The following is a 22,988-nucleotide window of genomic DNA, read 5'->3' as shown; positions in this document are numbered from 1 at the left end:
TGTTATCTTCAAAAAAGAAGAAATAATGCAATTTTCTCATGCAAAGAAAATCTCATCTACAACAAATATGGGCATTGGAATGAGGATGGATGCCAACAAAATCTATCACATTTTACTTCCTGCAGATGCAAACGATTGCTGCAGCCACAGGTACTTGTATTTGTTAATGAAAAAGGACAAGTGTTGACAACACCCCATCCTATTCTATATTTTTTTAAAAAATTTACACAAGGTGATAAACCTGAAGGCTTAAAATATCCCATCTCAATGATTCTGTGCTAATTTTATTTATTCAATCAGCACTTCATTCACTGGTTAAAAATCACTGCATAAAAAGAGAAACTACAAATTTGTTGCCCAAGTACAATTTAAGGAAAGATGCTGTCAGGATTTTATCTTAAGAGTGGACTTCATTCTATGTCAACAAAATAAAAACAGAATAGAAAAGATGGAGGGCATAAGAGGAAACGGACATAGGTCAATATTTACCTAACACTTCAATATTTCTTTTTTACCTGCTCCACTTTCTTAGAGCTCTAAAGAAATCAAAAATTTAAAAGAAGTCACCTCTAGTTGTATAAGCTTTAATCTGTTAATTATTTCTGGGCATACTCTGTTCCTTATCTGTGTATGAATATTGTTCCGTGACTCCTTCTGAAGGGGCTTTACATATAGCTAGCTTTGTCGGTGTGAAGATGTTGAGAAACTGATCTTTATGGCTCTTATGTACAATTTTTCAGAGCTCACTGATTTTATCGTTTGGATAAATATGCTCCAAAATAGGATTTTTCATGAACATAAACTTACTTTCTTGAATCAGTAGTTTACTATCATGCCAGATTTCTTTTCTCTTCCATAATGCTGTATTGGGATTTTGAGTCCATCAATGCCATAGTCTGCTTGTACAGACAGAGGTATTCAAACAAATATCTATACTTCTTAATTTAATTTTTTTCATTATATTTATTCAGTTTATCTTAACCTTGATACAGATATATGATTCTGAAGTGTATGATCTGCAGGGCCAAATAATTGATAAAAAAATGAAAATTGCATTATACTTTTAAATTGTCTGCATTTTGATTAGGCTCAGTATTCTGCCCTTTTAACATTTAATTTCAAAATACCGCTGAAAAGGAGACTGACCATCATGCCATCATTTTTTGTCCATCCAACATATACTTGTATTTAACACCATTTATGGGCTCAAAATCACTCACTGATATCTCCATTAACACTTTCCCAGCTCCAATAATTTGATATACTTCATAACTTAAAAAGTTATTGTCATCATCATTTACATCAGCCAGTATTTGCCAAATGAAAACATAATGAACCATGCTGGGAATCAGACATTTTGGAAGTTCTAAGTAGCCGGCATTTTAAACAAGCATTTGTAAAACTTCCTTGATGGTAGGTTCAAACCGTAACATAATGCTTACTCCAGGGCACAAAGTGCCAATCAAATTTACTTTAACAACCATTCATTTCATGCTTGAAGAACCCAGATGTGTTAACAGTTCTGTCCTGAAAAATAGATGTTGCAACAAGAACGGTTAAATAAAATTGTATAATCCGCCAAGCACATTTTCATATGTGGGACTTTCAACTGATTTTAGTTAGTTCTCACACATCACTGTTCTCCAAGTGTGAAAATTCGTACAAATTTTGCACGATTCACGTAACTGCACACCCTGACAAAATCTCTGTTTAAGTACTTTACATATCAATTAATGACTCTGCATGAAGTTTCTCTGTTGCTTTGCCAATACTTCCTGTTTGTCACACTGGGAATAAGCTACATTAATTTCTGATTGGTGGTTATTGTTTACCTTGGACTGGAACAAGGAATAACCACCAATGAGAGTTCAGTGTAACATGTTTCACCATGTGGCACACCAGTAGCGAAGCTTTCAAATCAATGAAAGTAGACAAGATACAATTCAATGTTGAAACTTTGCGTAAAGGTGGTTATTAAATGATGAGTAATGTACTTCACTATGTATGATGAACATGTCTGAAATGTATCCTATATGCTGAACATGCTGTTGGGTTAAGATAATTAGCACTGATGGATAGGTGGGGGAGATTACTTTGTGTTAATTTGTAGCCCACATGCGAGTAGTCTCAATAGTCTTTTTCGATTTTACTAATAAAAATGAGTGCCTGTGACTGCAAAGGCTGTTACAGATGAATTCTAAACTATATGAATAAAAAGGCAAATTAATAATTGTTCATGATTGATGAAGATTAAAATAACTTGCATACAGTAAGTATCATTTTGCATTGATTCTCTATCTCTTGTATAGACTGTGTCTTGTTATAGCAAAACTACTGATGTATCGATATATCAATGAATCATTTCACCCCTTGTATGCATGCCACACTCATTAACAATCCAGTATAAAATCTTGACAATATAAATGTGCCCTCCAGTGTGGTAACAAGAAATTGATAATGAATGGAGATACAAGAGACAGATGACAGCTGATGGATGACAGATTTTTTTATTAACAATCCAGTATAAAATCTTGACAATATAAATGTGCCCTCCAGTGTGGTAACAAGAAATTGATAATGAATGGAGATACAAGAGACAGATGACAGCTGATGGATGACAGATTTAGCTCACTTGACCTTATAGTCAGGTGAGATTTAAAATAAAGATTGATACACTTATCAGTAATAATCAGAGTTACATGAGAGTCTGCTTGAACTAAACCATTCATCAAGTTAGTTCTTCGATTATACACAACCCTTCATCAGATGTGAACTATCTGGGTTTTGCAGGTAACAGTAGTTTTGGAAATTAAGAAGGTTCTAGATGCCAATTATCTTAGACGTAGACTGCAAATGAGGGAACCCAATGCTTGCATTGAAAGAAAAAGAGATATCGAGATGAGAGGAATCAGTCAAAAACATTGCTATTTATGTATCCAGAGATGTTAGCTGCAAGTCCATAAAATACTGATTATATACATGTAATGTCAAATGAAAGTTCAGGTCTAAACATACAAAACTGAAATATTTTTCATCCAATTTTGAGAAAAATTACGTCTGAACTTACATCTAGCAAAGAATATGATTTGCTTGCAGAACATAAACAACACTAATGAAAGATTAGAATGTGTCACCTAATAAATGCTGTGACCAATGTTGTCATAACTTTCAAGAACAATGCATCTTTTTTTATCTTACCAACATCTTCAAAATCACCATCAGGAAAATTTCCCATTTCTGGCCTCCTTTCGTCATCAGTAATTTGAATGATAGCTGCATCAACAGATGGTGTATAAATGTCTCCTGCATCCAGGGCTATAGCTTGTACTCTCCCAAAAGGTTTCACACCTGGGAATGGTCCAGGTTGGTACATTTCTATTTCTATTTTTCCTTCTACCAGTGAATCTTTGAGCTTCCTCCTTTCTTCGTCTTCCATTTTAATGTACTGGACAATATCATCTTGCATTATGACAACATGAGCAGCTGTTAGGCAACCAACTTTGTCACCTGGTAGATTTACAAATCCACCCAAACTCCCAATTAATTTACTTGAGACACAGCAACCCATCCGTAGTTGCTGGTGGTATTGCATTGCATTGTGACCTCCAAAAAATATAAATTCTCCTTCTCTGACATCAGTAACTATACCATCAATAACTTTTGGCAACTGCTTTTCCCCAATTGGTATGATTCCCTTCACAGGTACATAGAAAACTATGCATGTGTCCTCTATTACTTTCATTTCTTTCCTCATGTAACCTTGTGCTTTAATGGCACATGGTCTAATTATACTCAGGTTACTATGTTCCCTCATTAGCCTCTCTGTGTGTGTTGTAATACAGTTCCTGATATGAGCAATATCCTCAGACCTGACATTCTTACTACCATAATGTTCTAGAATACTTACTTCTTCATCATTAGGTACATTCTTATATCGAATTACAATTTCATAAGTCATAAAAGGTTTTGGGACCTCTTCTTTCTTCAGTATGCATTGCTGGTCTTTGAGAGTGACCACAAACATAGGAGAGTTAGGATCTTCTATTCTATATCCACACCAAATACCTACAGCTTGGGAAATCTCCTTCCTCAGAAGCTTGGACATTTCAGTTAGGGCCAGCTGAACACCCTTAGTATATCCATTTTGTTTCACTGCTATCTTCATGATTCTTTGGTTGGGAATCTTTAGATTTCTTATCATTTCTTCTATCTTTTCATTACTGTTTTTTATTGCCTCTAAAAATTCCTCTTCATACTGCAGGTCTGAAATGAAGAGAGAGATTAGTTAGAATATCTTGAGTATGCCTAAGTCTTTCCTTACTGGTCCAGGAAATGTACAGTTATTCTGCATGGTCTCTTTTCATTCAATCTAGTCACTTATTCATCTTCCCATCCAACTCTATAGCTATCTTATAACTATCTTTCTACTGATCTGGTATTCAAGGAAAAAATTTATTACTGCTGAAACAGAGTTTATACATTTTACTAAAATTCATCACAAATAAAAAATCATAAGCAATTTAATTATTGTAATATATATGATACATGCTGGGGAAATACTTCAAAATTCATTTATTTTACATGAGAATCAATTTTCATGGTTTGGCAAAATTGATATTTCACTGGTACTTCAATTCATGAACTGGATAAGGAGTCACGCTGTTTCCACAAAGACCAGACATGAAGTCATTCAATTTCTGGTCTCTGAGTGGCTTAATGATGACCAGCCATCTAAGAGAAGTTGTCTTAATAAGATTTTCCAGATGGCCACTCTGGTAGGCATACTGAGGGTCAGATCAGCACCATTTTCATTAAAGACCATCAGTGAAATCCCCATGCTGATATGATGATTTATTCAGGAGAAGCAGTTAGAACAAGATTTTCAAGATGTCAGCTGTGGCAGCCATATTGGATGTCTGATTTGCACAATTTTTATTTAAGACCAACTAGACAACATATTAAGTTTTTCACTCAGAAACTTCTGTTGATATAACCATCCATTCAGGAGGAACAGCAATAAAAATATTTCAAGACGACTGTTATGGAAATTGTATTAAACATCAGAACAGAACCAGTTTCATTTATCACCAACTTGACACCATAGGGAGTCTTCTGGTGATAAATCCAGGTCAGTATGACTTTCCATTCTGAAGGAGGGTGATAAAAAGAATTTCAAGATGGTGCCAAGGGGGGCATATTGTGATGTCATATATATATATTTATTTTCAAATATATTTTAATTTGGCAAAGCTAGACATCCTAAGACCACACATCCATATTTTTTATTTTTTAATAGCAGCAGTGATAGAATTTTCAAGATTGCTGCTGTGGGGGACATATTGGATATCAGATCAGACCAATTTGATTTAGGACCGTCTGCCATAGATAACATAAAAAGTCTGTCAGTAAAAAAACCCATTGATACAACCATCTATTCAGGAAGAGTAGTGATATGTAGTTGAGGGAGGGGACAGGGTGTGCAACTCCTCTTAATGATGTAATACTTGCCTGTTGCTACTGCACAACTAGTTATTTTCCAGACAGAAAATACCCCTACTGCATGACGAGAATTTATCATCCCATAAGTTGATTGAAAAGTTCAATAATTTTAGAATACCCCTACTCTACCCCATAGCTACCTTAAATGTATGGAACTGCCCACATTTCCAATTTGTGGATGTGGAGGGTAGCTTCTTCCACGGACCACAAACTCTGAAGAATCAGTAATTCTGTGTCCAAATGATCACCCATGCTGAATCTGAAGTGTCTACCACCAGACTGGAGTGGGGTTCAAACTCTAGCCAGAACCAGATCTGATGATGATGGAAATCCAGATCTAGAGAAATCTGAGCATTCCAGGGGTCACTGAGAGGTTTTCAGTTCATCAGAAAGAGAAACTAGAGAGGACGCAAGTACAGTCTGGCTAGCAGAACCAGGTCCACAGCAGAGTTCAAGGTTCTCTGCAGAGAAAGAAAAAGACAAGCCAACAACATGGCCTTATTTCTCAATGCCTCTAACATGGACAGGATCTTTTCTATGCAAAGGGGACATGGGCTAATCCTTCTTTCAATAGTGAATTAATTCACATGTAGACCATGTAGATGAAGTCTTGAGATGGAGTAAGCTCTGATTTCTCTAGGTTGGGTATAAGACCCAATCTGGTCACTATGAACGAATAGTGAGAAAGATATAGTCTGAGAGACTCTTGTTTACCACTGTGGATCAACCAAATTGAAATGCTGGAAATTTGGCTACCCAATGACGTTAAGTGGACTGCAGCTACTCCCATGACCCTGATAAACACTCTGGGTGTGGAGGCTAGGACAAATGGCTGAACATAAAAAATTAGAATGACTTCCCTCTCCAAGCAAAACTGGAGGTACTTCCTGTGGGGAGGATGGCTTGCATTCTGAAAATTGAAGGAGACAACCCCGTTTTCTGGTCTAATGGTATCTGTGACTGAGGCTGTGGTCTCCATTTTGGAAGGTTCCTCCTGCTGAAACCTGTTTAAGAAGAAAAGATCAATAATTAGATGACCCCCCCCCCCCCATTCTTCTTACCAAGGAAATCCTGGAATAGAAAGCTGGAGATGGAATACTGATGAGAGAAAGGGTCCAGCCATATTCATTATGCTGAACCAAGCCTTATGAAAAGAGGTTGAGCCTGGCACCTACGGGAAGCAACAGAAGAGCAACACTGCTGGAGAGGTAACAAGTCCCTATGACTGTCCATCCTTGTCCTTCAGAAAGGTAGGAGGGCCTGCAAACATCCTTTGAACTTTGCAGTGCTCAATTTAGGGCCTGACTGTCAAGGGAAACTCTTAACTTGGGGTTGTTGCTTTGACTCAGGCTACATACCTTTAAAGAACTCACAGATGGAGCCTATGACTGGTCATGATGATTTTGCTTTTTGTCTGCTTTCAATGGGAAAGGAGTAGATGCATGGGCCAGTGTTGCTGGTCTTTCAAATCCAGAAAACCCACGGAGGAGATGAGCCATCTGAAGAGTCTCTGCTTCCAGGAGAGCAGCCCTCAATAGGTTCTAACTATGCTTGACTAAGACCTTGAATATATCCAGATCAATATCCCAGTGGACATGGAAATCTCCTCTGATAAAGCCATGGACAGGGATAAAGCATGCCTAGATGTTTTCACCAATGCTAACAACAAACAATGAAGGGCAACTGGCAACAGAGATTGCTTCTTCAGCCTTAAGGAGGACAACAAAAAGAGGTTGGCATGTGAGGCCAAGATTACTAGTGACCCAGCTTTTTATTCTAAAGTTTCCATTGTTTCAAATGGAATGCGAACCCAGGTCCTCATGGAAATATCCACATATGCCATTTTAGCATTAAAATTTAGGAGAATTAATGGTCCAGGAAGGAGTATGAAAACTATAACTAGCTGTTGAGACCAAGGCTCTCAATGTAGTGGGGTGGGGTGTGCAGGGACAGACAATATATGTAGTCCCGCAAAGCCTTTGTCCTCACTAAACCTTGGGAAAACTCCTTAATCGTAGTAAATTGAGGAAGCAACAAAAGATCTGGTTGAGATTTAACCCCAGAAAGTTTCTCCAAGCCGGAAAGAATTTTATAGTCACTGAAGACTAAAGGATTGGGAGACAGACCACTGGGCAAAAGATGATAAACCTTATCAACCACTTTGTCAAAAGACCAGATCTCTTCCTCTTCTGGCACACTGATGGATGAGAGGAGTCAGGGAACCAGAAAGGTAGGGGTGTCATTTCGGTCTGTTCTGAGTCAAACACATGTGAATCAACGAGGACAGAAAGAATGTTTTTATCCAGCATTTGCTCCTAGGAGGCAGGATTATGGGACACAATGTCTCTCTGTTGCATTGGAGACTTGGGGGGTAAGAAGAACTTCAAATCAGAACTCCTCATGTGGAGTTAATGATCTGTTCCTAGTAACAGACACAGCAGGTCGGTGAGAGCAACTCCCTACTCTCATTGTGCATTTGGGGGAAGAAAGCCCACCCCATTCCTCTCTTCTGACTCAACGTTGTTGGTACAAAGACTGCAGCATTGACCTCTCTATCATGTGATTCTGGCCCTGAAGTCGATGGTTGCATGCATGGAAAGGGCCAATCACTTCCCTGTGGTGAAAGGCTCCATATCCTGTAAGGATTTAGAGGGTTTACAGAAAAGGGGGAGGCCAATCCAATCCCCTTTCGTAGTCTGGTATCTGTACAGCAATTCCCAATACTCAGCAGGATGAAATAGCAGTCTGGATAGAAAGGGTTTCAACCAAATCCCTCTCTATTCTCCTTAGGGCCTCCAATGACTGGGAACTGCTCCAATGAATGGGAACTGCTCCAATGACTGGGAACTGCTACTAACAGACTGTCAAGCATTGCCCAGTCAATGACTTGTCAGGCTACTCAAATCTGTAGGAACATTAAGTAACATCAAAACTCACTGTTTCTAGGTACTGTCTCAAATGATTAGAACAAACAATTGTGCTTTAGTTCCAAAAAGAGGTAAGCAATGCAAAGCTGAGTACTAAATATTAAAGACATAAAACAAGCAATTAATACAGAAAATAATTCAAATATGATGTCAACCAGTCTTATTCAAGAACTGGAGGTGACAAAATAAGGATAATAAGGAATACTATCATACTCTAATTTCTGAGAATGAACTGGTGTTCAATAACTAAACACACAATCGTAAAAGGAAAAACTACTGCACAACCTGTTTTTCTGAATTAAAGCATGCACAAGTCATAATTAAGGGAATGTGAATTGTAATGATTCACTACTGTAATAAAACAATAAAGAGTATCTGCATGACCAATTTTGACAAGGATATGGATAACTAAATACCTACCTGAGCTTAAAAATAATTTTCAAACAATAATGATTAAGCTAGCACTGTGGGGTTAGAACCTAAATGCTCGGTCATACAAGATGTAATCAGTAAAATTGTAAATAACTCTCGATATTGCTAAATTTGAACAAAAGAAATGCTTGACCAAGGGTATTTTGGAATACCAACAAGGATACTAAATATATAAGTAGCATAGTGAACTGACTAATGTCTAAATGTTTTACAACAGTTAATTTTTATCCACTGGTCTTATGTACCAAATAGTATTTATGTACATCATTATGTCATCTTAGTAAACTTTGCTCTTGGCAAATAATTTTCAATTTATTACACACAATTATGCTGGAGAACCTAAATCCATTGAGTGCAACACCTGTAATGATTTCACATAGTTACTATTACCTTGTCCGTCATCTTGAGAATCCTCAGAGACCTGTACAGATGGGGGCATTTCTGTTTCTGCACTTGACTGTTCTTTATCTACCTAGATGGGAAACAGACAAAAATATTGCCAACTACAGTAAAACCTAATGTACATAAGAACAATCCTATCTCATATGATGATAATGGTGTCAGCATCAGCATATTGTTTCCATGACATCAACTCCTGCTTGTTTCAAGATAGCACCAAGTTAAAACTGCCCAAGTTCTCTAATTGTAATTCAAAGATGTCATCAATAATGACAGATTCCTTGACATTAATAGCTGCAAGTCAAAGCAATTCTTGGTATAATGCTTTAATTTTGTTTGAATTACTTATTATAATTGGGGCACGTTGTGGGCAGTTTGACAAGGAATGAGTCCTGCTTATCAGGATTGCTCTATATTAAGTCTTCCAAGTGCTTTAGAAGATTCAGGCTTTTTACAACATCCAGATCATTGTCAAATGTTCATCCTCAAGAGCAATACATTCCTGATTAGGAGTCAGAGAGGGTTGGGAATAGTGAATGTCCTCATATTGTAAATCAGTGTCAGTGGATGAGGGGTCACTTTGGCTCCAGGTGTGTGAATATAGTTCATCAGGTGTACCAGGTATAATAGCAACCATGTGTAAACATCACTGGCCCTCGATTGTTCTGGGTATCTGCCTGACCTTTTTTTATGGTCTCTTCAGGCAGAATCCAAGTAGCTTGATTTGGCAGCAGAAATCTATTAAAACTTGCATGTAGTTCTAGCAGTGAATGCTCTGGAGTGTCCATATTATCAGTCAATTTCTCTAAAAATTCTGAGTGGTTTACCTGTTTTTGTTTGGCAGCTGCCCTCTTGATCTTGCCCCAGCAATAACAATGATGATGATGATTTCTGTTTCATTTTGTTTTGAGTATATGCTCTTAAAATAAGTAACAGAAAAGAGTGAAAACCATAAGCTTTGTAAAATTCAACAAATATTTATTTCTATTGAATTCAAAGTGAAAGTGAAACAAAAAGAACATACAGTATTGTGAATTAAATCCCCAAACAATCTTAGAATTACAGACACACATCCTAATAATAAAAGTTTTGAATACACTTAAGCTGAAATCCAAATTAAATCCAATGCTGAAGGGTGCTGATGTGCTTGGGGCAACCTGTATTATGTTGTTGTACCAACAATCTTTCGTTGGATCACAATTAATCCAAGAAGAAATCCTTATTTAAAACTTCAGTATAAATTCAAATCTCTATATCCATGAATGTTATAAAAGTACTTTGTATTTCCAGAGAAGAAATAATCTTAATAACTCCAAATCAAATACTGTACACAATAATAATGTTAAAGCACAAATGAATAAACTTTCTATTGATAAGATTATACAGTCCTCTACTTGGCCTCGGGTCACAATTAGCAACCTTCTAGAAACTTCTTAATGTTCTCAAATTTGTTTATACTTATATAAGAAAGTCTGTTACTAAAATTATGATAAGAAAGTCTGTTAATACAAAATATACATGAAACAATGTAATATTTCTATACATGTGAAAGTGCATCTGCTATTAACTGTCTTTTCCCTTAACGTGCCTAATGTCAATATTGTATTCCTGCAACACCAAACTCGACCTTAATAATTTCTGATTTTTTGTTCATCCTGCCAGTGAAAGTAAAGTGGGCTGTGATCACTAAACACAATAACTGAAAAAGGAGCTAAACCAAAAATTGGAACAAAATTTCCAATAGTATCAAGTCATTCTCAAAAATCGCACCAGTTACTTTTTACTGATAGGCACAGGGAATTCAGAGGCCGTCTTGACCTTAGCATCTATAGGTTAAACTTTGATAATTTGCCAAAAAAGACTTTTCTGTCATGAAAGTTCTTCATGACTTTGAGAAGAATTTTTCACCAGTGGTAGTTTATGAATTAATGCCTACATGATTATTGACGCTAACCAAATTTTACTTTTTTGATGCATGGCATATTCACATTGTTAGGCAATCTTCTGAAAAATTAAATGTTACCACTTATAGATTTAAATGAAGAAAAAAAAGGTGAAATTTGGCAAAGTTCAGAAAGTGGTATGAATAATAACACCATACAAGACAAAATAGCATTATGGAGGGAAAAGAAAGTGAATATTCCTGTCAGTGGGTGCAAAATCTTGGCCTTGTGTTCCAAAGTTGCTTGTGCATCTCACTTCATCCTCTTGGCCACATTAACTGTATACTTCATACAGAAACACACCTAATACTACACAAAAAAGTAGTTGTCATTTTTTTCTCACACGGCAAAAGCTTCAACAGTCAAATAGGAAACTGCATACTTTAATATCTGCCTTGAAATAATTATAAGAATTATATCTCTGTTATGATTAGGTGATTCACCATATTATTTTTTTTTTCTATGATGATGCAAATTTTATTTTTATATTTTTTCTTACAAGAATGACTAATAATAGGATACATGGAGACATCCATGCAGAATGCCCTAAATTTTTCTTTGACATTAAAATCTCAGAACATCTCAGATTTTCCTCATTATTATTCAGCTCAACAATACATTGAGGTCAGATTAATTAGGAACGATTTCCAAACTTCCATTGTTAATGACTGGACAATAATTTAAGCTGTTAAGTGCCACATGTAAAGTCAGATGGCTTCATGTGTTAGAAATCCACCTTTTCCAAGCTAACATTGATATCATCTTCTGATGCTAACATTTTGTAACAATGTTTACAATGGTCACTGTCTTGATTTCTACTGAACATCCGCTGACACGAAGTCTATATTAGGGAGAAACCATAGGGGGTGGGTGGGTGGGTCAATGCTCGAATACTAATGTCTTGGTCTGATTTGTAATATAAAATGGGCACTTCGCAATTCCTTGTTTTCCTTGAAACAAATTTATCTTGTGATGAATGAAAGAACAATTTAGCCCCATAAATTAAATGGCCAGTTCCTTACAGTACAAGTGCAGTTAGAACTGAACTAGTGACAAGTTGTGTACATATATATTCAGCCTCATAACTGGGTCATTACTACTTAACACAAGGTTTGCATTTAAGTATAAATTCTCTGTTTTCCATTTTGTTGCTTGTGTTTTTAAACAGAAAGAGCTGTTTTCTGGACTTTAATTGTCCATACTGCATGGTTTATGTTTAAACAGCTGAATAAATTTACACTGTTCATGTGAAGTTTAACAAGGTGTGCCTCTTGTCAAGTCAGTGTGTTCAGATCTCTTTAAATAAAGTAAAAGCGTAAACTTCTCGCCAAAAAAAGTCGACCAACATACAAGACTTTGGAATTATTTTTTATTGGCAACATATACGATCAAAATAAAGATTCTTGGAATGGTAACTGATTGTAAATCACTCATGATGTCGCAGTCTTTCCATGGGTGGTCTTCAAATATCATTCAGCAAAGATGAACATCTCCATTGTGGAGATGCCAACAGTGTGTCAGCTGAGGCACAGTGGTGAGTTTTAGGTATTTATTGCTCGACTGTGGAGCTTTTATCATGGAGTGAAAGTGGAGGGAATAAATTCCCCACCGCAACATGTGTGGTTCCTAAAATACACATGAGCTGTATACTAATCATAGGAAAGTGAACAGTGTCACCCAAACAGATTCATTTCCATTACCATGAATCAATGACTGCATTAACAAAATCAGAAATGCAAAATATGTCATCAAGCTTGACCTGTTGATTAGGATGCTTGGCTTTAATTTTGGCTTTACAACACTTTGAAGTATATATTAATTTAGATACTTCTCCAATTACTTCATTCAGTGATTACAACTCCCTAACTTTCATAAAATACAATGAAAACTCAGAGGCTGTTGAGGGGAGTCTGATGTTGCAAAAATAAAACATGCACATCCAGGGAAAAGAAAATTTGATTGCAGATGTGCTTTTATGTGTATAGAAGTTCTATTTTTTATATATTCTGTGGCATTCATAGATATCTTCCTATGTAAATTTTATTATATTATATATATGTTTGAATAATATGTAAAGAAAATCTTTCTTTTTCTTTATGAGGGAAGGTATTATGTATATCTATACTTTGTGTAAATTTTGGTAAGTGACTATCTATATTGTGTGTAATTTTTGTTCATGACTGTAGATTGTAGTGATCATGTATAAACAATATGTTATACAGCTATTTTATTGTATGTGGGTGTTAATCCTATTAAAAAGATACTGAGCTATAAAGAGATGTTTACCAGTTAAATTCAGCCTATATATTGAACCTGTTGACAAATCTGGAGTAATGTCTCACTGGCTAGTGAGGTCAAGTGGGTTCTTAGAAGAATTAAGTTACTTCCCAGTAGATGGGTTGGTCAGGTGGGTTCTTTAATGACAGAGGACATTGTGAAATGTCATTTAGTGATAAGGAAAACATTGCATTTTTAGGGCTATATGGGTGTATATAAGTAGGTAGAGCTGGACTGTTATTTCATTCTTATTTCCAATGTTCTTGTTTTAACACTGGTTTGCAGATGTGTTTAATGTGATGTTTAATATAATTTGAGTGGAACATTTGTTTGTCAGACATATTGGATTTCCAAGCAGCACCATTTTCTTTTAGTATCAGATATACCTTGGAATGAAAGTGTCTGTAGAAGTTTAAGAGTACTGATAACAAACCTGTGCTAATGAACAGATGGACAACAGACAACAGGCTGTTCATAAGTTCTGGCCTTTGACCAGGCTAAATAAATCAAACTGAAAAATCAACTGAATGTGCTATAATCATGCATATAATTTTCAAGCTTCTTCATTAACTCCCTCATATCTAGACTGCACCTGATGGTGAGAAATTCCTTCCTAATTCATCAGTTCTAGAACAGACCATAATTTATCAGTAAAATGCTTGAATAGCATCGACCCATATCACTTATCAAGTTGTGCATTGTCATATATATCATAAGTAAGCTACTTATACCGAGGGTGGTAAACTGTATGTGGTACATAATATGGAATACTTACAATTCCCTGTTCCATCCATCCAAATATCTCCTCAATGACATATTCTTTACCTTCATCTCTCATGATGACTTCAAAATCTTTATGATCTCCTAATTTTGAACAAATTATTAATTAAAATCTGTACATACTAAAGGTTATAGTAATATAGTAAAATATGTATGTGAAACAAATCTGTGAGCAAGAAGATTTGTTGTTAAGTGTTATTTATATGGTTATATTGTTCATATTTCCTCCCTATACAAGATCATATAAATATTTCATAACAAAAATAAGTATTTAGAAATATTAAAGGGATAAAAACAAACTTTAACAACATGAGGGCCACAAGGACCAATTTTAAGGATAAGGGTGTATGGTTTAAACCCATCTGTTTCCATGCCTGTCCTAAGCCTAAATAAAGGAGGGTTGGGCACAGGGCTAGCATAGAAACCCTTCTGCTACAGAAATGATACATATTAGCTCAGCAAATCTGGAAATGAAATCAAAATGTTTTCACCTGGTTGCTAAGGAAGCCACATTGTTACCTGGGGAACAATTCTGAACATTATTCTGGTAGAAAATGTTCTAAGAAAAGTTCCTACTGTGATCAAAATTGACTAAAATATTTTGAAGAAGTAAAAACTGTGTTTTGTTTGGTTGCTACAGAAGCCACATCACCTCTAAGAAGCCAACCTGAACAAACAAATCTAATAGGATATGTCATACGAATTGTTCATAAGTTTAATCAAAACTCAATTGTTCCAGTTGGACATAATTTTTTCTGCATGGTTGTTTTTGAAATCCACATTGCTGCTAAGGGAGCCATTCTACTAAACAATTTGACTGAGCTTAATTTAAGAAACATTCCTACAATGTTGTTTAAAGTTGTTCAGCCATTTTGGAGAAGAAATTAAAAATAGGTTTCCACGTAGCTGTTATGGAAACCACACCTTAGCTAAGAGAGCCAACCCTAAGCCAATTTAAACATCATGTTCTATAACATATTCCTGTGAAGTCTGTTTACAATTGAGCCAAAGCAGATAAAACTTCATAGAAATCTGCAGTTCTAAAGACCCTTAAAAAGTTTTTCTGCCTAGCTACTAAGAATGTTACACTGTTGCAGGGGGAGCCACACCCGACAAATTTTTTATAGACAGCATGAAACAGTCCAAGCTTGATCAAAATCGACTTTACAGCCATTAAGACACTGAAAATCAGTTTTCCACCTTGCAGCTAAGGAGGTCATACCATTCCTAGATAAATCATCTGAGTCACAATCTTAATGGAGCATATCGTAAGAAACACTCCTACCAAATCTGATAAAATCTAGCTCCGCTGTTCTGGATAAGAATAAAAAATATGGTTGCTATGGAAGCATAACAGCTGCTAGGGAAGTGACCCTGAATACAACTTTGATGAAACGTGTCCTTGTAAACAATCTCAACTACTGTGATCATGGATCAGCTTACAGTGTGCAAACAAGATGCAAAAACTATATGGACATCAACTAAATGCAAAAACTTTACCTAAGACAACAAAAAATGCAAAATGAAAGTACAGTATTGTTCATTTGTTGTAAGGATCTGGTACTAATAGTGATGCATACAAGCATGAAATATGGCTCATGGTGGCCTACTATTGTAATTATTCTATTTATAACACTGTTTATACCAAGTACAGTGGAACCCCGCTATAACGCGATGATCGGGGTCCATAAAATCGGATCGCGTTAAAAGCGGGGTCGCGTTAATGCGGGGTTTTACAATATTTAACTATTTTTCCGAGAACATATACATGTATACATGTACAATGATCAAAAGTCGGCTTATCATCAGATGAATATTAACTGGAATGCATTAATTAAGATATATTCAAAATAATCGATGGCTAATATATTTATAGGTTATTACTGTGCATTAAAAACATTTACTAATTTTTATTTGTTTGAACGATAATACAGATTGACCGATAATACCAGACTATCGCTATATCATGAAAAGTGTATCAACACCGTATGCTACCATGCCGTCGTGGCATGCAGTTCATCCATAATGGATGTAATTTCATTGAAAATCGTACAGATTTAAAATATTCAATAATTTTGTAATAGTCTGAATTCGTCGTGTAAAATATAGGATGAACAAAATATTGAAACCATTTACTTGCCGTCTGATATCGTACGGTCATTGCATGCAGCTATTCCCGGGTCTACATACGGTGTCTGTACAAATTTCATACCGCTAAAATTTTATCATATGCGACAACTGCAAGAATAATTAACAATCAACGCATGATTTCAGCGTGCAAATAACTTTTATTTCAGATTTTGTGAACATCAAAAGAAACATGTGAAAACTGCTAAATTAATCGTTGCGCAAAGTGCAAAGTCAGTGTGGTTCCAAATTTAAATTTCATCATTTCTTGAAAAATATATCCAATGACGTTTGCTTCTTTGCCGCGAACTGTTGGGTTCTAGCAAAGTCAAGAATGTTTCTTAATTGAAGGACTTTGACGCTGTCAACATCTTGTGTTTCCAGCCACCTTAAACTTGCTTCTAAATGTACTACTGCTTCAGACACTTTTGGTGGGGGAGTTGGGGTGCCATCGTCATCGTTATCATTATCGTCACTGGTTTCAGGTTCTGATTGTGCAGCTTCATTCTTCCTGCTGACATTTGTAACAATTTCGTCATCTGATATGTGTTCGTATATAGGGCAGATGTCATCTACTGAATACCAGTTAAGGATATCATGATGACTGTGCTCGTATTTTTTGAGTGCTTCTTCTGCTAAACGTACGTCGTCTTCAGTGAATCCTGTAAATTCAAGCTCATCGTCACTATCATTTTGTGTCGAGGGCGTAAAAGCTGGCCCAAGACCCTTTATCCAGCATCGTTCAATGCAGCGTGCAGTGATAGCATCCCAGGCTTTACCTCCAAGGTGACATACTTCTTTTAAGTTGAGTAATGCCAATGATGTGTCGACGGATGCGTTATTATCTGCTACCATTCCCTTTATCATTTCACGGCGATAATTTTGTTTAAATACGGAAATTATGCCTCGGTCAAGTGGCTGGATTTCTGACGTAGTGTTTTTCGGGAGGTACGAAACTTTGATCTTGCCATCACTGCTGACAAGATTTTCCGCTGGGGGGTGGGCAGGGCAATTATCCAGCAGGAGGAGAGCTTTTTCCTCCAGCTTGAGTTTTCGTAAATGAGCCCGAACATCTGGAACGAATGTTTTGTGAAACCAGTCGTCAAATATGGAGCTATTCATCCAAGCATTCTTGCTGTTAGTGTACTGAAATGGAAGTGCCTTCATATTTACATGATGAAAACATCTGGGAGCTTTCGATTTTCCAATCATCAGAGGTCTGACTTTGTGGCTGCCAGACTTGTTAACACAAAATAAGAGAGTCACTCTGTCCTTCCTCTTCTTGAAACCTTCTCGTTTGTGACTGTCAGTCTTGGTTGGAAGGGTGCGATCGGGTAACATTTTATAACATAAACCAGTCTCATCGCAGTTGTAAACTTGGTCGGCTGTGTAGCAACCGTCCTCCAGCAACTTTTTAAGCCCAATCGGGTAGGAATTGGCAGCCTCTTTGTCAGCGGAGCGGATTTCCCCAGACACAAGAACTTGGCTGATAGCGTGCCTTTTCTTGAATCTGTCTAGCCAGCCATTACTCGCCTTAAATTTGGAATCATCTCCATTGATACGGCGATCAAATTTCTCTGCTTGGGCTTTCAGAATTGGGCCAGAAATTGGAACACCTTCTGAGCGAGCTTGTACAAACCATTGGTACAAAGCTGAATCTAGGACATTGTCATTAGCTAACTTAACCCTTTTACGCTGTAAACCAGTTTCCTCTTCAAGAATGTTGGGTAGACTACGGAGCTTTCCTTCATCTGTTTTCCACCCTCACAAAGTAGACTCGCTGATTCCTAGATCTCTGGCAAGCTGAGTTTGTTGTTTGCCCTTCTTTAGTTGATCTAGGGCATACAGTTTCTCTTTAGCAGAAAACGACTTGCGTTTTTGAACTTGCTTTTCCATAACAGTAAAATATTTTTTTATATAAGCAAACAACGTACACAGATAAAGCTCGATAACTAAGTAATGAAGGCCTGCAATGGTTACGAATCACTTTTTATATAAAACAAAATTAAGCTGAACGGATGTACAATTTCATACCCTTTTAATTTACAGATAATAAAGTGGATATTATTTACTTTCAACTGTTTGTTGTTTGATCACACCGCCAAGCACAGCATACATGTTGGCGGCTTTCGTCCTTTGATGTTTATTAAATTGTGCGACTCTTGTATCAACCACAGCTTTGTCTGCTGCTTGGCTGTGATTGCAGTTAAATAAGAAGCCCATGTCGGCTATTGTTTGAGCAACGACTGTATACAGAATTCATGGAAGACAATCACAAAGACGATTTACTGGCTTTACTCATGGATCCGTAATAAGTAACACTTCCGATAATGTTTACTTCGGCTTAACAATTCAAAAACCTAATGAAACCAGTTTTCTCTTCTAGAGTAGAATACGGAGCTTCACCACAACCTGTTCAAATTGATAAATTTCAGAAGCCAAGCGCTGTACACACTATTTCTCGTACGTTATATATATCGTATTATTTTAGAATTCATACACGATCACTTCTCCAAAATCACTTAAAGAACCTGGACAAATTGTTAAGTTCCGATCGTTTATTATTAAAAGTCATACACGAATTCTTCCACCAAATTATAATAAAACGTTTTACACACTATTTCTCGTACGTTAAACAAATATTTTCACGGTCCGATAAAAATACACGTAAATGAATTTCAAATTTCAGGAACCATGCCACGATCATATTATTTTAAAAGTCACAACTAATCTCATGCCCAAAATGAAGTTAATTTCTTGTTTTGTTTTTTTTACTTTTCTCCAAATTTTTTTTCTCCACGTGTGAATGAATATACGAAATTTCGGGAGCCATGCTATGACCGCGTTATATCCGAATTCGCGTTATGGCGGGGCACGTGATAGCGGGGTTCCACTGTACTAAAACCCAACTTGATCATCAGCAAAATGCAGAAGCTAGTAAAACGTGAAACATATATTCATAGTGACCTTCCTTTATTATGGTACACTGTGATGCATATAAACTCATCTTAGGTGATTTTAACATGAACTTATAAGAAGAAGAAAAACTTATAACACAAAACAGAACCTAGGGCAGTGAAGCATGAAATATAGGTAGGTGGACTAATTCTGTGATGAGGGTGTAGTAGTTGTCGAGATGCTGCTTTGGTTGGTTTTGTGGGGTTTAACACCATTTTTGAGCACATGATAGGCTATTCATGGCAGCCAATGTAACTGGAGGAGGAAGACACTGGGAAGAACCAATGACACAGAGGAAGTTACAAACAAGGTTTTTTCACACCTATATTGGTCAAGTCAAGACTACAACTTGTGTGGACAGATGTAAGATGTGTGAGTGATCTGTACACGTGAGTGCCATCGATCAACCAACCACCTTGAGCTCCCTGTCAAAATGCATCCCTTCAGCAAGTTTCATAATGCCAGGCATAACAGTTTGATTACAGCACACAGAAAATCTGAGTTCCTTTAACCAAGAATCAGTGACTGATGTACATATTCATTAATAATAATAATAATAATAACAACAACAACAACAACAATAATAATAATAATAATAATAATAATAATAATAATAACCATAATCATAATGGCATTAATTTTAAAAATTTTTTTTTACTAAAGAACTAATCTACCTTGTGGTCTTCTTACAAACTAACATGTTTATAAATAAATATACAGATACACATATTCACATATATGTATGCATGCATTTATATAGCAGCTTGAATATAAAACAATATGTTCATTTTCTGTTTTTCTCTACCACATCAATGATCATTCATACACATGAGACCACATAGTCAATGTATATGCAATATTACCTGGGTCTTGCATACTTTTCTTTTGAGGGAGTTTCTCTTTCTTCAATGAATCGCTTGAGGCTTTGAAATTCTGGGTTATTACTTTGAATTTTTCTGTGATCTCTGTGTCTGTATTTTCTGAACTGAGATAGTCTTCTTCATCCTCATCTTTTTCTTCACACCCACTTTCTGAATCAATCACACTATCCTTTTCATCATGCTGCTTGAGAAAATTTCCTGTTAGCCCAGCTGTAAAAGAAATGGCAGTCAGTCAGATAGTGAAAAAGGAGTTCCGCAGAGGAACTGATGTTGTACTGTGTATAAAAAAGTTCCTGGAATTTAACATAAGACCAGTCCTTCCTTTTAACCACAGGGTGTCAAAACCATCTCTGATATTGTTGACTGATAGCAAGAATTTGAAATTAGCTGGTGTGGTGGACATAATAGATTTCAGATTGTCACCATTTTCATTTAGGACCAAGCATACATCTTCATTAGAAGTCTTTTGGTGAAAGTTACATGCTATGAATAGGCTTGGATTCACAGCCAATATTACAAGTACACTTAATAATAATAACAAATACTTTATTTGGTGAGTATAACTCAGTGTATTTATAGGTTACTGCAGTTGTATCGGAAAATATGAATGAGGTTTTTTTTTTCAGATTAATACTGCACAACCTTGGGAGCTTGAAAAAATGAGTTCATATTTTCCCACACAAATGTAGTAACCTTTTTATTATATACTCATTTCATTTTCCTACCAAAGAATTAATAACAAAGGAGTAAACTACATGAAACAATGTAAGATACAAAATATTTAAATTTATTCAGTATTTCAAATTAAATACAAAACTGTAGATTGCTCAATATACAGTAAACTATTAATGTGCACATACCACCACCCAGCAACCTCTGAACTTCATTGCGCACTCGACATTAGTTTTTAAAAAATTCTTGTTTGATCTACTTAAAACTGAATTTTGAATGAATGCATATTGAAAAAACTTTCCAGCTGGTCTCAAATGGACGGAGTTTGATTTCCTGTTCATCCAACTCTTCAATTCTGCTTTTCTGCTTATGATGGACTGGATTTATTGTGTCAATTCAGTACAGTAAGAAGAATGTTATTTCAGCTGGAAATGTAAACAAAATTAAAGTACAATTTTGGTGTGTACCAGGTTTTTCCATGATGGGTAATGGCATTCAGATTTGCAAAACTAGGAAAATACATTTAGAGTAAATTACCAGTTAAAGAAGACATCTGTTTATGCCCTGTTATAACCATGCAATAAATATGCAATAGCCTTGGCTTTGATGACCTTTTCTGTGCTATTTTTAAAGAACCTAGAGAGCACTGGCATAGTCTGAACCATTCTATTTGCAACAAGTCACAAATATTTCTCCTAAATAACTGTTTCAATGATCAGAATGGTATTTTCAATTACTGTGTCTCTCATGTTTATTGTTGACATTTGAGAATATGATGTCCATTTGATTGCTTATTTGAAAGTTTCATTTGTGACTCAGTGAACTCGTCCATATGGTTAACTTTATCATTTATACTTTCAAATGGATAAAACAGCTTCTTCAGTTCAATCACAAACAAATCTAATCCACCAAAGCCTAAATCATCTACTACCTGGGTGTACATGGTCTGTTTACAAAGTAATTCCTAATACACTATATTATTTTTTGGCAAACATGTCATGCAATATCAAGCCGTGTTGTTTTAACGTCTTTTATCAAAAAATAATGAATGATTCTGACAATATAAAGTTAATGGAGAAAAAAATGCATATATAATAATATAATATTCTCCTCAGGATGAACAAACTATAGCAAATACAAAAAAGAAAGAAAAAAAAAACATTTAGAAAAAAGCACAACATGTGAAATGCATTAAAAGAATAAACTGGAGTGCATGTATTTCAATATTTATCATCAAACCTGCATTTCAAGATAGTAGTCATATGTTTTTGTTTTGAACACATTTATTTCTGATCTAATTGCTTTGGGGAGTTCAATCCATGGAATAACACTGAAAAAAGCAAATAATTTTTTTTAAAGTATCTGTTTTGTGGAATGGTGTATTGCAATGATCATTTGTAATAGATTCCAATTTAGGTCCTTGGTACTGTTCTTCTGACTGAAAATGAAACATAACATGCAGATATTGTGAACAAAGTTCATTCTTGTCTTGAACATTAATATGGACTTTGAACATTAATATGGACTTTGAATATTAATATTGACAATGAATAGTAATATGGACTTTTGAACATTAATATGGACTTTGAACATTAATATGGACTTTGAATATTAATATTGAAATTGAATATTAATATGGACTTTTGAAAGTTAATATGGACTTTTGAATATTAATACGGACTTTTGATAGGTCAATCTTATTTTAATTTCAGCCATTTCAATTTTTAAGAATTTTAAGATTTCTGGATGTTGTACCAAATAGTAAATTTAGGATAATTCTGTCTGACCTTTTCCAAAATTCATGGATTGTTTTCATATTAGTATCAGCTGTATTTTCCCAAATTGTGCAACAGTAGTCCAGAAGAGAAAGAATGAATGCATTGTGAAATAATTTCTGCGTGGGAGATAACATTTTATCCTCTGTAAAAGGTAGATTCTTGAGTTTACTACAGAACAAATGTGTTCCACTGGCTTACACCAGTCTACATTCTTATCAACTTAACTTCCAAAACTTTTTCTGTGTCAACATTTAAAAAAAATCATTAATGGAGATACATAACTCAAGTTTTGGATGTCTTTTCACTGACAATCTT

At 35.7% G+C, this 22,988-nt stretch overlaps 1 protein-coding gene across 2 annotated transcripts in view; it reads right to left on the bottom strand.

The window, feature by feature from the left end:
* LOC149773258 (uncharacterized) overlaps positions 1-22,988 on the bottom strand; it is a 54,717-nt gene that overhangs the window by 7,819 nt on the left and 23,910 nt on the right. Inside the window, exons 3-6 of one of the 2 annotated variants that reach the window (XM_089946544.1) lie at positions 20,206-20,433; positions 14,253-14,341; positions 9,249-9,330; positions 3,199-4,263 (exon numbers count right to left, since the gene is read on the bottom strand). In XM_089946544.1, coding sequence (XP_089802670.1) covers positions 3,199-4,263; positions 9,249-9,330; positions 14,253-14,341; positions 20,206-20,433 — 1,464 coding nt within the window. Of the gene's footprint in view, positions 1-3,198; positions 4,264-9,248; positions 9,331-14,252; positions 14,342-20,205; positions 20,434-22,988 lie in introns of those variants that run through there. The other variant, XM_089946545.1, reaches the window with a different exon arrangement.

Source organism: Sinohyriopsis cumingii, unplaced genomic scaffold, assembly GCF_028554795.1.
Source record: "Sinohyriopsis cumingii isolate HCF-2022 unplaced genomic scaffold, ASM2855479v2 utg000741l, whole genome shotgun sequence".
Taxonomy (NCBI): Eukaryota; Metazoa; Mollusca; class Bivalvia; order Unionida; family Unionidae; genus Sinohyriopsis; species Sinohyriopsis cumingii.
The sequence above is the reverse complement of the archived record's forward strand: the minus strand, read 5'-3'. Positions and strand labels throughout refer to the sequence as shown.